Genomic DNA, 17,391 nt, shown 5'->3' on the forward strand with positions numbered 1-17,391 from the left:
ATAACAAGTGAATTTATATGATTAAGAAAACAAGGTTCAATTCGAAATGAACAATGGTGATGGGGTGAAAAAATGGGGGAAATGCCTGTGGCTAGATTTCAACCATGCAGGGGTGATGCAACAACAAATAGAACAAAGGAAATAGAATAGCAACTTAACTCTAGAGGTGAAGGTAATCAGGGGTGACAAGTTTCAGGTTCAAGCAACTGAAGATGGAGGAGTTGGGAAGTTTAATTAGGAGAATGGTTGATTCAAGATGTTGGTTACCGCAAAATTAAACAAGTATCAAGTTGCGAATGTCAATTATATGTTTCATTAGTCCGTTTAGTACTAGTGTTTGCTTTCTTTTTCTTTCCTTTTTCCGATATTTGACACACCAATTTATAGATCTTGTTTTTCACATAATTCACTTGTTATGTTTAAATTTTAAGTCAATTTCTTGTTTAATTCGTTCTTTTTTTAGTATTTTGGCCCAGCACAAACATGTTCCATTGTTGGATCTTAGTTTGTCCAAGTTAAAGTCCCGTTGATCGAGTATTCATGTGGATGTAAAGTTGTTTTAGGAACTTGCCATTTTATCTATATATTTGAATGGTTAAGTTCTATGGATGGAGACCTTGGAGACCACTTATGTTCTGCAAGTTAAATATTGCAAAAAAATATTGCAAAACATATTATTTTACGAATCATGCTCTACAAAGATCCTTATTTTATTCAAAATCTTGAATATCATATATGTACAGCATGTAAAACATTACAAAAATATTTTATTGTACAAAACATGTTAAGTTTGCAGAACATTTGTTCAGCTTGCAGAACATACACATTCTACTTATTAAACTTAAATGATCTTCAATAATTTTAATGAATTAGTGATATTCGTAAAACATACATCACAAAATAATATATTTTATAGTGTTTTGATTGCAGAACATATGTGGTCTCCAAGGTCTCCGATAAAAACGTGATCTCCATAGAATTTTTCTCTATATTTGAATTATCAGGAAATTAAAGTTAGCAGAGTTGTATATTAGAGATAATTACTCTAAATTTTGATGCATTATTCTCATCGCTAAGTTTTAAGATATTTTATATAAAATGTTTTGGGTTTGCTGGATTATTCACGGCAAGTAATTACCCGGCATCAAATATTACCATTAATCTAGGTAAATTTCATATGATATTTATTTTAAAGTCAATATTTGGTCAATTTCATTACAGACTAATTAAAATAAACAAGACATATGAAGATAGATGCTGCACTATTGTTGAATTTGGTCAATTTGAGGTCTAACTTATAACCCAGACCGTATAAGGAACAAAGTATATGTTGACCTATTGTCTGCTAAGGAGCAGGTCTAACTTATAACCCTTGACCCTTGATCATATAAGGGTTCGATCTTGTAAAAATTAAACGGTGTGTTAAAACGATCTTGTAATGATTAAAGAGTGTGTTAAAAGATAAGAAGAAGAATGAAGATGAAACCAAGATCAGCTAGTTAATTCAGATAATAAGAAAGAGTGTCCAAACTTAATTGCCCTTTAATATTGTTTATCGCAGAGTCAACTGTAAATAACATGTTCCGGCCGAACTTCAGAAACTAATAGGGGGAAATTAGAAAGAGATAGATAAAATTGTAACCACGTCATAATTACAATATGATGCCATATAATATTATCTGAGAATTCACAAGGGCCCAAACGATAAAATCCTACCATTTTTATTTGTTTTAACTGCAAATTGAAACCACTATTAAAATTAAAAAACTGTAAATTGAGACCTGTATCTGTTTGACCACAGTTTTCAGTATTTCACAATTATTTTTGAACCTAATAAAGATGCAACTAAAGTAAATTGTTGCTAAAGGAGCATCCCTTAAAACGGGATTGTATGATATCTGGTAAAAATTTGGGTGAGTAATGGATGTCCAAAATTCTATAATGTTCACATTACTATTAAAAGACACAACCTCAATTCTCTTGAAAGTAGATTTAGAATTGCACAAAATTGACAGAAATATCTCAACAATCTGGCTACCCAGCTGTATATTGCACAAGAATATGTAGCTTCAGTTTCTTTTGACCGAGACTATCTAATTTCCCATTCTCCTACGCATTTCCTTGTGTGGCTCTTTTGTGTAGTAGAAAGTGTCTGTATAACTAGCTAGTAATGCGGCATAGAGAAGGTAATACAGCTAAACCAAGAATATTTTATCATAATGAGAGACATTGTACACTATCAGGGAGATTTCTAGGCAATGGAACAGCAGTAACAAATCTTTGGGGGAAGGGTTTCTGAGAATTTGCAGATGCACCGGGCAAAGATGAGGCGTCCGCACCATCAGCTTGCAAGCGGCTGTGAAACATGGCAAATCGATTGATGATAGAGATTTTCTCCACATCTTGGACTTCCATTCGCAAGTCTGAGATTGATGCCCTCTTGTCCAGTCTGTATCATGACAATTAGACTTAAAAATGTTCGAGGAAGATTATAAAATAAATAAACACCCTTAGCAATATAGAAATAACACACACACACATATATATATAGAAAAGAAACTAGAAACCAAATAATATTCTTTTTAAATTACTTCAAAATATATCACATATGGTATGCAAATCGATCTTTGAGATATGGAGAAAAATAGAGTGAAGCCGGATTTAAAAAAAAACTTACGGTTTGACGGGAAAAATCAAATTAAAAACGGAGGGGAAAATGTGAGATTGTGTGGGAGGGTGCAAATTAGTTGGATATGGTGCTTTTAGAGAGGCCATTAAATTAGATTGATCTAATGGCTTAGATTAGTTTCTAGTTTCTGTTTTACATTTAGATTCTATTTGATCATTTGCATATATATATATATATATATATAGTCTTACTCCAATACAAACTACAAACTGCACCACACCCTATTTAAATATACCCTCCCACACACAACTCCACCTAATTCCCTCTATTTTTAATTGAATTTTTCCCGTCAATTGTTGATCTCTTTTTAAAATCTAACTTCACTGTATTTTTCTACATCCTCCAACAATCAGTATGAATACCATATTTGATATATTTTGGCGATAAATCACTAATTATGCCTACGAGAATTACTAAAATGCACTGGTTGCTGGTATAGTACTGATTTCAACTTAGTGATTCGGGTCAGTATTTGTTGTCAAAATATAGCAAATATGCTATGCAAATCGATGAGTGAGAGATGGAGAAAAATACGGGTAAAGTTGTTCTTTTAAAAAAATTAACCGACTAACGGGAAAAGTCAAATTAAAAACGAAGGGGAAAATATATACATGAATACAAAGTGCACATGGAGGAGAGAGAAAGGGATTAAATATGTGGCTGTTAGAGCAAGTCCAATGCAATGCTATAAGTGGTGCCATTTCTATAATTTGAAACCAAATGTCAAAAATTTCACTCCAAAGGAGTTCTATACTTGGATGCCAATATGCATATACGCATCCTTGATTCTAAATTTGAAACCAAGGATGCATTTATGCATTTAGCCACATCATCAAACTACTACAAATGAGATGAATATTGTTATGCTTTAAATGAAACTTAGGGGAAAGTGACAAAATTTAGGTAAATTAGGAAATATTTGGTTTCAAAATGCATCTAGCATTGGAGTTGAAATTTTATTTTAGCATCAAAAGACACTTTTTGGTGCCAAATTATAGCAATAGCTATAATTATTTTGCATCTTGCATTAGACTTACTCTTATTGGTTTGTAGTTTGTATTCTAATATTGGTTTGTATTTGAGCACTTGCCTATATATATTTATGATCAACTTTTTAGTTAAAAGACCAACCGTCAATTTAATTACTTTCCAAGAATGTTAAACCGGGTATACAACCTAGGACTTGAGTCGAGTCAAGTCGAATAACCGGTTGGATTCAATTACTTTCCAAGAATGTTGAGCCGGGTATGTAACCCAGGAATCGAGTCGAATCAATCAGCAAGGATGAACAAATCTATGCGCATGGACAATACAAGAATTGAAGGGCGCTGTTAAATAATATATTATTTGTTTAAGGCTTTACTCTAACACCTTACGGTTTTAGGAGAACTGGTTACTTAACAGACACAAAGGGGGCTGGGCCAAATAAAACTGCTTTTTACAAATAAACATCCTTTTGTTGATATATTACTCTTTCTCGGTGGTCCTCGCTCAAACCTATATGCATTAGCAGGATCTTTTAGAAAAGTTTGTGCTAGAAAGACACAAGCAAACTCCTCTCCTGTCTGCAAAAAGTTTGTTGGGTCATACGATGTCTATTATGTTTTTTAAAGTGTTCATTTACTTGAGTTGCCCCCTGGATACTTGTATCTATCAGGAAATTAGAATGAATTTCGTTTTGAAACCTCATATATTGAAAATACAACTGAAATAAATACTATAAGATGTATGCGGCTAGCCTAGTGCAGACTAATGTTCATTAATGTTAAGTGTACTGCTGGTGAACTCATCCCTAAGCAAGAATAATACAAGAAGCATGGTATAGCAAAACGAAATCATAACAAACAATGTGGGTAGCATATGGGCCACAGATCTCTAAGATCCTGCTTTCAAATTAAGAACTCTGCTTGATTAAATTAGGGTAATATCTAGTTGTGTCTTCACCTGACTAACCAAGTTCATAAATCATATTTAGATGTTTATGTAAAACAGTACGAAAGGGCCAGGTATTACTATATCCTGAAGTTCAGGATGAACATTGTAAAGTAGGACAAGGAATATTACTCATCTTTGCATAGCCTGGTTACATTTTGTTGTTGCTGTAATTCTTTTAAAAAATTTACTTTCCGAGTAATTTACCTCTACCAGGGACCAGGGTACAACACAAGCAACAACTATTGGCCAAACCTAGAAGATACGCCAAATGGAGTTTAAAATAGAGTAAATTGCAAGGTGCATCCCTTTGGTTTATTTCACAGTTAGGGACCAATATTTTCACTAATTGCACATTGCACCGAGGACTTTAAAAGTCGGTGCACTTTGCACCCCTTCCGTTAAATTTCGTTGTTACCGTTAAGTATTACAAGGATAATATTGTAATTTGACAATGTTTAATTGCAATTTGATCCTTAAGGTTTAACACATTTTTCATTTAAACCCTTTAACGAATTTTTTTTACATTTTTGTCCCTCAAACTATAAAAAATTGTACATTTGACGCATTTAATTAAAAAATACCTTTATTTAATTTTTCGACCCTCTAAACAATATTTTTCGAAATTTTTTGAAAAACGAAAGTTGTAGATACCGTAAAGATCTTTCCACAATGAAAAGGTTCATTAGAAACAGAACTATAACGACTTCGGAAACGAATAAAACGTACTCCGAATGAAAAGTTAAAGAAGGGAGTTCTATATTTTTTTTATTTTTTCGAGAAAAAATCAAAACATATATTAGTAATTACATGAATAAAAGTTTTTGGCAAACGAAAGGGCTTTTAATATCACCAAAAATCTTAAAATTTGATAAGAATTGAATTTATTAAAAATACTAAATGATTATTAACTTTTTGAAAGTTATTCGAATTTTTAATTTTTTTAATCTCTTAATATTATTCCAAAATTTTGAAAGAATACATCGTAATCAATTTTTTATAAGTATTTTTTTTTATTAAATATATTTCATGTATTCTAAAAAAAATATTTCTTAAAAAAATGTGGAATAATTTTAATTAAAAAAGGTTCAAATGTACAATTTTCATAGTTAAGGGTCAAAAATATATAAAAAAAATCGTTCAGGGATTTAAATGAAAAATGTGTTAAATCTAAAGGTCAAATTGCAATTAAAAATTGTCAAATTACTATATTATCCCTGTAATTTACTTAATAGTAACGGCAGAATTTGACATAAGGGGTGCAAAATGCACCGACTTTTAAGTCCTTGGTGCAAAGTGCAACTAGTGAAAGTATTGGCCCCTAACTGTTAATGAAATAAACCAAAAGGATGCACATTGCAATTTACTCTTTAAAATATTAAAGAGGACAAGATACTTAAAATAGATTTTATATGTTCACCACAAACATATCATATCTCTAGATATGCCACTCCACAAAAAAAAGACAAGAAATGTTGGCAAATACTACTAAAAAGGGAAGGTAGCACGTGGCATACTAAAGATCAAGCATCCATTTATTTGGTGAATAATTATTTGAAAGCTTAGATGTAATGTGCAGACATTAAGATTAATATAAGTGGAATGCATTACCTTGATAATTCTGATTCTAGCTTCCCCACTCTATGTGTAAAGTCTTCCATTACTTGTGAAGTGTCCTGCTCATGGCTTCTATCAGATGCGTCACCCTTAAAAGGTCTACAAAATAGTTATCGCATACATTATTATAAAGGCATCACTCACAAATAAAAAATAACACACGATCATGTATGGAGATTGGAGATAACACGTCTCAAACTACTTGGTAAGATATACATACAAGTTTGCCCGATCGGAACAGGACATTAAGCTGCATGTATCACCCAATGTTCGTCTTGCAACAAAATAAGTCATGGTCTCATAATCCGATCTAGCTTCCGCAGAGAAAATCACTGCTGGAGGAGCAGAAAATAGCAGCTGCATAAGTTGTCTTGTTAAGCTAAGCCGTCTTCTCGCTCTAGGCATTGGCAACCCAGCTTCAATTGTATCAGTATCATCTTCAACCTACAGAACATTTTAACATTTCAAGGGAAGCAAAATATATACTAGCAGTTGATCACTCGCTGGATAAACTAAAAAGGACTTTGTGAGTAAGAGTATACATGCTGACAACAACACACCTTCTCACTTTTTCTTTGTGATGCTTTAGCCCAGTTCTCTTCTGCCACTCTGCATACATTAGGATTAACTATATTAAAAACAAGTTACAAATATAACAAACTATATAGAGGACAAGATATCATGATTCGTGATCCAATTTCCTTCCCCTTCCTACTCCGTACCTAAAACTCAAGATTCAAAGATACATATAACTTTTATGATAACAAGTCTTACAAAGGCTAGTATATATCAGTATTTCCATCTTCCAAATTGAATAACATACATACACTTTGTGATTAAGGCACATGATAAATTTTGATTCAAAGGACAATACAAACTCCATATATACTAGAATGTATTTTATATTTAACATGTATGAAGTGTGGGATTATAAATTAAGAGTAGAGCAGAATAACAGGAAATAGAAGTTTTAAATTCAACACATTTATTTATTCATATAGACCTAATTTCAAATGAAAAATAATAGTTTATTAAGAACATAAATGTCAAAAGCTGAGCAAATAAAGCATACTTAAACCTACTTCCTGCATCAACAAGATTTGTATGCATGCTTGGGGAACTTTATTTTTTTATGTTATTTCTCTGTAAAATACGAATAATAGTGGGTGACAGAAATTATAAAAGCAATTGATGTTTCCAAACCACCTCAGACACAAAAGATCTGAAAAACTCTGTGACACTTCTTTCTCCCAAGATTGAAGCTCAGATGTAGCACATTTGCGCTTCTTCAGCCTTGAAATGGCCAAATTTCCACACGCATCATCTGGCAGCAATGATTGGAGTGACGACAGACGCTCAATAGCTATCAACGCAGGGACTGAGTTTTGCTGCTTGTTACTAATTTCATTTGTATCAGCTACGACATTCATGTGCTCCTGTGACTCCGTATGAAAATTAGTGAAGGATTGCCTGGATGGATGTTCGACAGTAGCTTTACTTGCATCGTAAACTTGCAACATTTGCCCATTTTTAAAGCTTCCGTATTGATTAAACCAGGATGGAGCCATCTGGGGACTAATGCTCGGGTGCTCAGTTCTAACTGAGACCATACTACTACCATTTCGAATATTTTCAGACTCAACCTGATCAAAAGCAAGCGTATCTTGAGATGGCAATTTATCAGACTTATTAGAAGATGCATTTATTACCGCATCACCCTCTGGCTCCGGAAAGCGATGCATTTTGGGATCTACAGATGGAACAGAAGAAGATGAGAAAGGAGGATCTTCCACCATAGCATCACCTTCATATGGCTGACCTGTCCGGGAAGCAACTTGCTCAGTCATCAGTCTATTATTGGGTCCTTTCAGTCTCTTTGATCCCCTATTACTTGGATCAGTCTCTACAGTCTTCATAGCTCGAATTTGATTCACTAGAGAGAAATTTTGTTGGATAAAGTTATTTGGTTTCAATGTACGACCAAAGGCTTCAATATCTCTCTGAGTTGAAGGGGGGTTCAAAGGAGGTGCACGATGAACTTGTGGGATATCGTGCTCATTTCCCGGTGATTTATTTAATTGTTGTATCAAGCCTTTGCTTCCAGATGATACCTGCAGACAGGAATTCACCTTCCCCAGTTGCTCCTTTTCAGACACCAAACCTTGCGGATACAAGGATCCCTTACATACCTCGGATGGGATACCATCCATCAGTGTTGGGCCTTGATCCACTAGATTATGCGGAACAGAGAAGGTTGACTCAACGATGTCTGATTGATGAGATTGAACAGGGTTTGGCTGGGAATGATGACCATGAGTGCCTGCATATTGTTGCTGTGGTGGAACATTGGGCCATATACTAGATAACATATTTGTAGGTGCACCCCTATGAGAGGTTCCGGTAGTAGTAATTGACTGAGAAACTGACAACTCCCCTGCTGAAACTTTATTAGCTGAAACTCTATCATGATGATAGTTGGTTGCAGTTGGACTAGTATTGTTTAAAGATGAAGTAGAGCTATTATATGGAGCACTGCCAGCTCCATCAAACAAAGAATTTCCTGCAAACTGATATCCAAGTCTACTATGCGAATCAATTGATACTAGTCCACTTGCTTTAGAAATTAGTTGATCTTGAAGTTGGCTTCTTGGATAGCCAGAATCAGAAGAAAAGTTCTCTTGCATTTTAGGTGGTGATTCTTCACTGGATGTTTGTCCAGTAATAACAGTTCTTTTATCCTTAAATTTCCTTTGACCTACTTCATGAGGCAAAGGCATGGATTGATTCCCACCAGTGGGATCCAAAATCCTCTGATCCTTATCTCCAACAGTGGCCTGAGTCGAAGAAGAATATTTAACTGCCCGAGAGGGGCTCGAAAAAACATGGTTCGAACTTGGTCTCTGTGATGGAGGAGCCAGCTGTAGGCCAAAACCTTGAGTAGCAGAGGATTGATTGTCTTGGAGGTAACCACCAGTTCCATCAGAGCTTTCTGCTTCAGGAGTTCGAGACAAGGAACTGTGTCCTGTTGAGGTATGGTGCTTTTCTGTACTATGCTCCTTTGATTGATCAACCTTATAAAGAAGCTCCAGCATATTTTCACTGCAGTAAACAACATGAATAATTCACGTAAAAATGTAATTCTTGTGGGAGATGAAAGAAGAAAAGGCAACATAGGCAGAAAAAAATTGTTATATCAATACTGGCGTGTTTAGATAATCATCAACTGAGATGGAAAAATAAATAATAAGATACCCTAAACAGAACGAGTAAAATACTATAAGAGCATGCACCACAACAAATTATCAAGGAGTAAAGGTTGATAGATGATAATATCACAATTTCTTTTTATTTTTCGAAAGCACGGATACTATCTTAATAATTTTCTGGTACCTTAAATAAGATGTGCTCATCCGAACAGATTGTTTTTGGGCAGAAGACGCTGCAGGCACATAGCCAGGAAAATTGCCCTTGAATGACACCTCATCTGGTCTGCTAGTATCTCCTTGATGATCAGGCAATTTCCCCTGTATATAGATGGCATTCACATCTAGTAAACCAAATATTTAAGAAACACATATACAAATATATACACAGAAATAAATTTCATAATTCACCTTCTCCTTCTCAATAGAGCCCTCAGGAAATTGACCCAAAAGTTTAGACTGCCCGAAGGACCCTTTATCCTGACTTTTAAAACCCTGAGAGTTGTGCAAAGGCGTCATCTTGGAGTGATTAGCTTCCCTCATTTGATAAGATGGATCAACATCCTCATCCAAGTTTCCCATGGGATGATACTGAAATTTTCGAGTGCCAGCAAATTTCTGATCAACCTGGTTAGAAGACTTTTGCTTCCCCCCAGCCAAACTCTGTTGATCACTATGCAATACATCACTTTCAACTGGACCAGCAGTAAAATTATGGTTGAACATGTTAAACGGATAGCTGGCATTATGGTTCGTCTTCTTACTAACTGTGTTTATAACTTGCATATTAGCCTCCTCTTCTGAACTATGAAATGCTGATTTTACAAGATGAGGGCCCTTCTTAATAAGATGCTCCGATTTTCGGGGATTCTCGCCCTCTTGAGTTTTCACCGATGTTGCCATTGGTTTCCAACCATCAAGGAAACTACCTTCCTCACTCCCTGTTGATTTGGTTGAATTTATTACCGCACCAGCAGCATTCGAGCTACATGCCACCAATAAACTTCTAGTTGTAGACCTCAGCTGCCCCAGTTTGGCAGATGAATTGCTTGCAGAGTTAACTTCGTGTATGCCATTTTTCAGATTTAGTGCCTCATGCATAACCTGCTTTTGTCCATTTCTCTGATAGTTTTGCAAATTATTTTCATTTTCAATGATATTTTGCCCATTGGGTGCAACGCCATTGGTAGCACTCCAGTTATATGGTTTGGAAGGTTGGCTAGGGACATTTTGCGGAGGAGCCCAATGATTTGAATATCTACTTCCATTCACATCTGCATCCACAGTATGACTAGCACTTCCATCACTTTGATTCTTACTGTTAAGCCAATTACTTCCTCCTGCCAGGGACTGCTGAATGGGTCTGTGAGAAGAATTATTTAGCGACCCCTCAAGATGATCTTGTGAAACTTTTTGACCAAATTGAAGGACTCCTTGGCCAAGATTATGATAGCTATTAGTATCATCAGAGGGGGCAACTGATCCAAAAGTAAAAGCTGTGGAGATCGGCAAATTGTTGTTGACCAATGTTGTATGATGTTTTTCTGCGTCATAAGATGAAGACAGATGATTACCGGCAGAGAGTTCAGAATTCTGAATGCTCGAATAAGTAAAATCTTCCTGATGCCCTAAATCATTACTCGAAATCTCCGCAACAGCAGACTGCATCAGAGCACTCCAACTGCCACTTTGAATTGAAGGCAGTCCATTCATAAATTCCGCACTATCTAATAAATTTAACACCCCTCCATCAGGCTTCTTTCCAAATGCATCCCATATACTACCATCATCCGAACCAAATAAAATCTTCTCTTCGGCAGGATCTAGGGCAATTGAATTTTGTGAAGAAGGCGCTTGACCAACTATTTTATCGTGAGATGTTTCTGGTTCACCGATTAACACCTGCTTCTCCTGGAACTCCTGTGTAGCTATATTTTTTTCCCGAGAACTCAGATGCTTCAGGTTTTCAAAATTCATCCTACTACTTCGACCTTGATGAGAATTATGTCCAAACAAATCTTTTCCCTGAAAATCCTGTCTATTATTTACATGTTCATCCCTCGAGCTGGCCTGTTCAGAAAATGCAGCATGATGATTACTTTGAAAAGAATTATTATGTGTTGCCATTTGCTGCAGAGATTTGTCCTTTGCAGATTGATTTTGGTTTAGGGTATCCCTCAAAGTAGATATAGTAACTCCCGAAAAGAGATTGATCAACCTGCTGCTGGACCAAATTCGCGGAGTTTGATGCCTGACCTTGCCCTGGAGAAAACACAAGTCCACCGCTTGATCCTTGCATAGCAGAAGAAGCATGATGAAACCAATTTGTGTTACCTTTTGGCATCTCAGTTGTCAAGGGGTGAGATGCATTAGAAACTGGAGTGCCTTTGATAAAGTCATGAGAATTCTTGCCGGATACCTGTCTAGTAAAAGCGGGTACCTGTTTCCCTGAGTGTTGTTGCCTTGCATGCAGATGCTGAATATCCTCTTGCCTTTGAAGTTCTTGCATCTTTCTATACATAAGTTGTTGTTGCAGTTGATGCATGTCACTATATCCAGTCTGTTGCTGAGGTAAGGATTGCAATATACCTGGATGGTCATTCATTTTTGGCTGACCACCAAAAAAATCATAACTAACAGGAGATTCGAAAGAATTCATTCTTGCTGAGGTCGCAGGATGTTCAGGACCACTCCCATGTGATGGTCCATACAAAGAAAAGCCTCTTCCATTTGAATTATTCCTATCAGATACTGTACCCACTCCCAAAAAATTAGCTTCATCCGGCCTTCTCTGAAATACTTCATGCCCGTAGATATTGCCATTGAAATCTGGGTGTTGGTTATGAGATCGGTTGTTATCCAGTCCAGGCCTTGCTAAAGGCGGTGAGTTTATACCATACTGCACCTGTCGAGAATGAATGTTGCGAGCCTCAAGATCTATCCATGCCAGAGAAAATAACACAAAATTTAGAAGTGGTAAGTTAGTGATTTAATCATAATCTGAATCTGTATTCTGTAACATCTTTTAGTCTCATAATAATTGCATTAACATATAATTTGATCAACATTAATAATATTAATCCTGTCATAGAAAAAATAGAATATAATTGGTAATCCTGCTTTTTGCAATAACTCAAACAAACATACAAGTTGAGGCACTCGATTAGAATTTGTGTGCTGTAAGATAATTTGAGATATCCTAGATATGAAGAAAAAGCTATAATTTAAGTGAGATGGACACTTGTAGAAGTAAAAGCCTGCAAGTACTAGTAGTAAGTTCATGGTTACCAGATTGTTGTGGACTATAGTCCTTTACTTTAGAACTCAGTGAATCATCATATTGCCTCTGGCTACCATCCCACCGACTGGTGTCAACTCCTGCCCAGCTCACATCTGCAATTTGTGAGTGATGCTGGCCCTGGGACAAATGCTCTTGTTCAAAAAAATTATGAACCCTGTCCCCAATTTCGTTGCCAGGCATTAAAAAGTTGATATCTCGATTCAGCGGCAAATACTATTTGGTGTACCTACAAAAAAATGAGTTTTCAGTCATGCTATCAGATATGGAACACCTAATTTAGGGGAAAGGTAACTTCAACGCTTCGTCCTCGAGGAGACACCAAGAGTGTAGGTAATATACTTAATAAAATATTAGTGAATACACAAAGTGAGATATAGATGTCCAGATAACTTATTCGCACAACCTAGAAGGAAAAATATCCCAAAACCAATGACAAATTCCAGATGTTTACTTGTAAACTCTTTTTATATTAGAATGATTGGCTTATTGTGAATCATGCATGTGTCAGATGTTACAAAAGGTGCTTGAGTGCCAAGGTGGTGAAGGCACCTGAAAGTTTTAAGAGTAGGCAGCTTCCTTATGTGCTTTTACTTATTTTGTGTATGATTACTACATAAGTATTCTTTGTAATTATAAAATACTACCACTAAGTTACATCTTCTGAGTGTCACCCATTATTGGCTATGAGTTTAAGAATCTAATCACAGGTGGTAGTATAGTTCTATCCAATATTTAATAGGTTGCAATAAGGATTAAACTATTGTTCATTAACCTAATTCAACTTTACACTATTTTATAAACTAAGTTTTCCCCTCAGACCTTCTAGCCCTGAGTGTCTACTCAAGTATGTTCTTAGATCTCACTGAGCTTTGCGTTAATCAGATTGAAGCACGCATTCAACTTTGACTCTTAATTTGATTCGTAAGATCTAATTATTAACACCAATTGCTAGAACAGCTCCGTTAATTATAAACTGAGTGGTATAAACCCGAAACTTGAAAAATTCTGGAATCATAAATACACACATGTATGTATGTGTGTGTGTGTGTGTATAATGTTAAACATGTCTAAGATTTCATTTATAGTATCTAACACTCATTCTTTTTATCAGTTTGTAAAGTATTAGTTACTTGTTATTCAAATATTAATGATAATTTGATATCTCTGCAATATTCCTTATACAGTATTTGGCTACTTAGTTATTCATCATAATCATTTGCGACTTCAATTCATTCTCTGGTTATTCGGACCTTACTGCATATTTTTTTCCAATTTCTGGATACCCTAAATAAACCCAATATGTACCACCCGATAGATTTGGACCTAATATTTTGGATTTGAATATATCTTAAAATCAGAAAAAAAAAAAAAAAAAAAAAAAATCTTTCATACCGACATGTTGCCATCCCTGCCCTGCTAATAGGTCGATTCATGATAACAAAGCTTCACTAGCTTCAAAATTCCACTCGTGAGAAACCCAAAATATGTTAGAAAGATTAGATACCATAAGTACATGACGACTGGTTTTTACAGAATAAAAAACTCATGGATTCTTTTGCTTATGGAGACAAATGAAATTGGCTGTTCATGTGAATCAAAAAAGAGTAAAAGGTTCGTCCAAAGATCAAAATCAAGCTGAAAAAGCTTTTCAAAAGATCCTTAACCGACCATCAGAAATGAAATAGAAAATTAAAAGATTAAGGTTTTGTTTTGATATTTTACTATATTTAACATAGCAGAAAGAAATATGCTACCCGCATTCGGGCACAGGGTGTCACACACGGGTGCGGATCCAAGTGTCAGACCTTTAGTTTCTAAAAATTAGGATTCGTGGATATGAATCCAAAATTGGAAACAAGTGAGAGGATTTAAGCATATAACCTTCACACATGTGAAATTATACCTACTTTAAATATATTTTACATTTGTAAACTAGTCGTTCATTTCCTAAAAGTAGACCTATTTGCAAGCACCTCGACTACGTATTTATCAATGGGACTTTCTCTTCTCTCATTTGAAAATTATTTTCTTCTTTACGTCTAATTCAAAATAGCATGTGAATATTTTTGATAATAATATAAACATTTAGTGTGACTCTTTAGGTTTTGATGAAGCTCTAAGTATCATCCAACATACTGTGTGCGACTGAGAGTGAAATTACCAGCATATGTGACATAGTTGAAAACAAAAGAAGTAATTATCATCAGATATCTATAGCAGAATAAATTATTATAGCTAAACCAATATGCATATGTAGGCACTAAGAACAACTTGGCAAAGTTCACTTCCGAAAAGCTAGATCAAAAGAGCACACTGTAGGCTTTCCAATTGGCTGTTTGTCTATTGGAAATCTGTCCATCCCCATTAATATCATCATCTTATTTCGCGAAAGTTGAATATATTTCATCTTTATCAGCAATATTAACCAAGATCAAGAATCCACTTTCTAAATTAGGCTACTGCCGTATACTCAATGCATACAATTGTATACCTGAGACTCTCTAGTTAACAACTTAAGGTTAAAACTTACAACAATCTCAAGCAAGTTATAGTCTCATGATTTAATTAAATAAAGGATAAAAATGACCAATATAACACAAATATAAGTGTAAGTGCCCAAGTAGCACTCTTCGCACTACAGAACGTATTTGAAAATTTGGTTACATGAACTGAGTTCTGTTCGAGCTTTTTCGACTCGAAACAAATTATTGTGCATGTCAACAATGCTATTCATATGGTTACATGTAATAATGTAGTACATGTGAAACACGCAAAACCTGACATTTAAAAGAAAAAACAAGGTAACTCATTGCCTATATGGCTCACAGAGAAACACATTTACAATTGTGTCATCGTTATATTTTAAAAACTCGCAAAAAAATGTTCAGCGGGTGTTACACATTTACAAAATGTATTACGCGTATGTTAAATGTGTCAATTTAATGTGCTATAGTGGTCATTCTTAAAAAGGGCTAACAAGGTTTAAGGAGGAAGCATGAATACTTATGTTAAAGGACATATTCCAGTGTCGAATACTTGCACGATCCCAAATTTATGTATTCTTTTCATCAATTTGTACTCACTATTAATAATTACTTTCACTAAAGCAACCACTGATGTTCATTAGCAAATAAAATTATATTTTTTTATGCAAAACTGAAAATTCTAACTTAAATTCTTCTAATTTAGATAAATAAATTATACATTTGATTCCATTTGCATTAAGTATTTTCCCTTGCCTAGTAGGATTTCTTTAGTTTTCTTAATAGGTATTATCAAACATAACATGTAATACATATAAATATATTACCTTCATATATGTCCCACACCCGAGTCCCCACATTATCGTATCTATCGAATCTGTGTATCACGCCCTACACACCCTCCCGTATCCTTGATTATTAGCCCCTCATTAAATGATGCGTATAGTAGAACGTACTTTCACTTATCCAACCAATCCACCAAACTAATCAACTAAACTATAAAACCTCACTAATCAACCTTCCCTGTGCAATTATATCACCATTACAAAAACACCATACAATCTCCAACATAAATATTACCAACTTATTCATCCGAATCCTAAAATGTGCACAATCGCACAAACTACAAAATTCCGCAAATCAACCAAACCACAAACAATACATCCATACACAGAAACACATCACGAAATCTCGAAAACTGCGAAAACATACCAAACAACTTCACAAAACCTAGCAAGTACAACAAGATCAAAACAATACATCTACAAAACAGTGAAATATACATCATCTATATAATCTACAGCTACTGAATAATAAATAAAGTGATTTTAAGATGTAAATAATTGAATTAAATTAGGGTTCATTTAAAGTAAAAAATGATGTGACTTACTTATATATTGATAGCAGCAGCATTTGAGTGCGAAATGGATCCTTGTGTAGATTGTTGATTTGAGCTGGTTTATAATGAACACGGACGATATGTGTATGTATGTATATGAGAGGTGTATGTATAGAGAGAGAAACAAAATGAGGTGTTGCGGAGAAAAGATAAAGTGATCGAAATTGAGCGAAACTTTCAACGAGTTTCGGATCGGGTTACAATTGCGGGTTAGGGACCGGGTGGGTTGGTGGGTGGGTTTTATTTGTTTATCGTTTTTATTTACTCTATTTTTTACTTCTGTTTTATATATATGGGGGTTAGATATATATGGGGGGTTAGGTTCTCTTTATTGTCAATGGATAAATTTGGATCAGGGAGTTTATAAAACGTATACCTTAATTGAATAAGGACATGAATATTATAGTATTGCAGAACGTACACCTTAATTATTTATATAATATAACTTTATATTTGAACTCGATTAAAGAAGGGTTCGGAAAAATTAAACTTCGTTCCATAAATTATATATCTCTTTGTCATAGAAAATCTTGCAAATATTTAATTATAAAAAAGTAACGAATATCTTACTTTCTATCTCGCTTCACATGGTTAAATCTAGGCGGCACTCAATAATATTAAATTCTGAAAAAATGATACACTTATTACACGAGTTGGGGAAATGTGTATGTACCCCTGTAAGAATTTCGATGAAGGCTTTCTAATTTAATCTCGGATTCTAATACATTAAAAATATGTTTTAGCTATTATATATTGAAAGAATGTTA

At 34.8% G+C, this 17,391-nt stretch overlaps 1 protein-coding gene across 1 annotated transcript; it reads right to left on the reverse strand.

Moving 5' to 3' along the window:
* Positions 1–1,897: 1,897 nt before the first annotated feature.
* LOC141712600 (uncharacterized) lies at positions 1,898–16,777 on the reverse strand. The gene is given in 10 exon segments (XM_074515598.1): positions 1,898–2,449; positions 6,233–6,337; positions 6,459–6,682; positions 6,799–6,847; positions 7,445–9,337; positions 9,629–9,762; positions 9,853–11,673; positions 11,675–12,378; positions 12,730–12,968; positions 16,616–16,777. Coding segments are annotated over 9 exon segments (5,358 nt in total). The 5' UTR covers positions 12,923–12,968; positions 16,616–16,777; the 3' UTR covers positions 1,898–2,214.
* Positions 16,778–17,391: the final 614 nt, after the last annotated feature.

Source organism: Apium graveolens, chromosome 3, assembly GCF_009905375.1.
Source record: "Apium graveolens cultivar Ventura chromosome 3, ASM990537v1, whole genome shotgun sequence".
NCBI lineage: Eukaryota > Viridiplantae > Streptophyta > Magnoliopsida > Apiales > Apiaceae > Apium > Apium graveolens.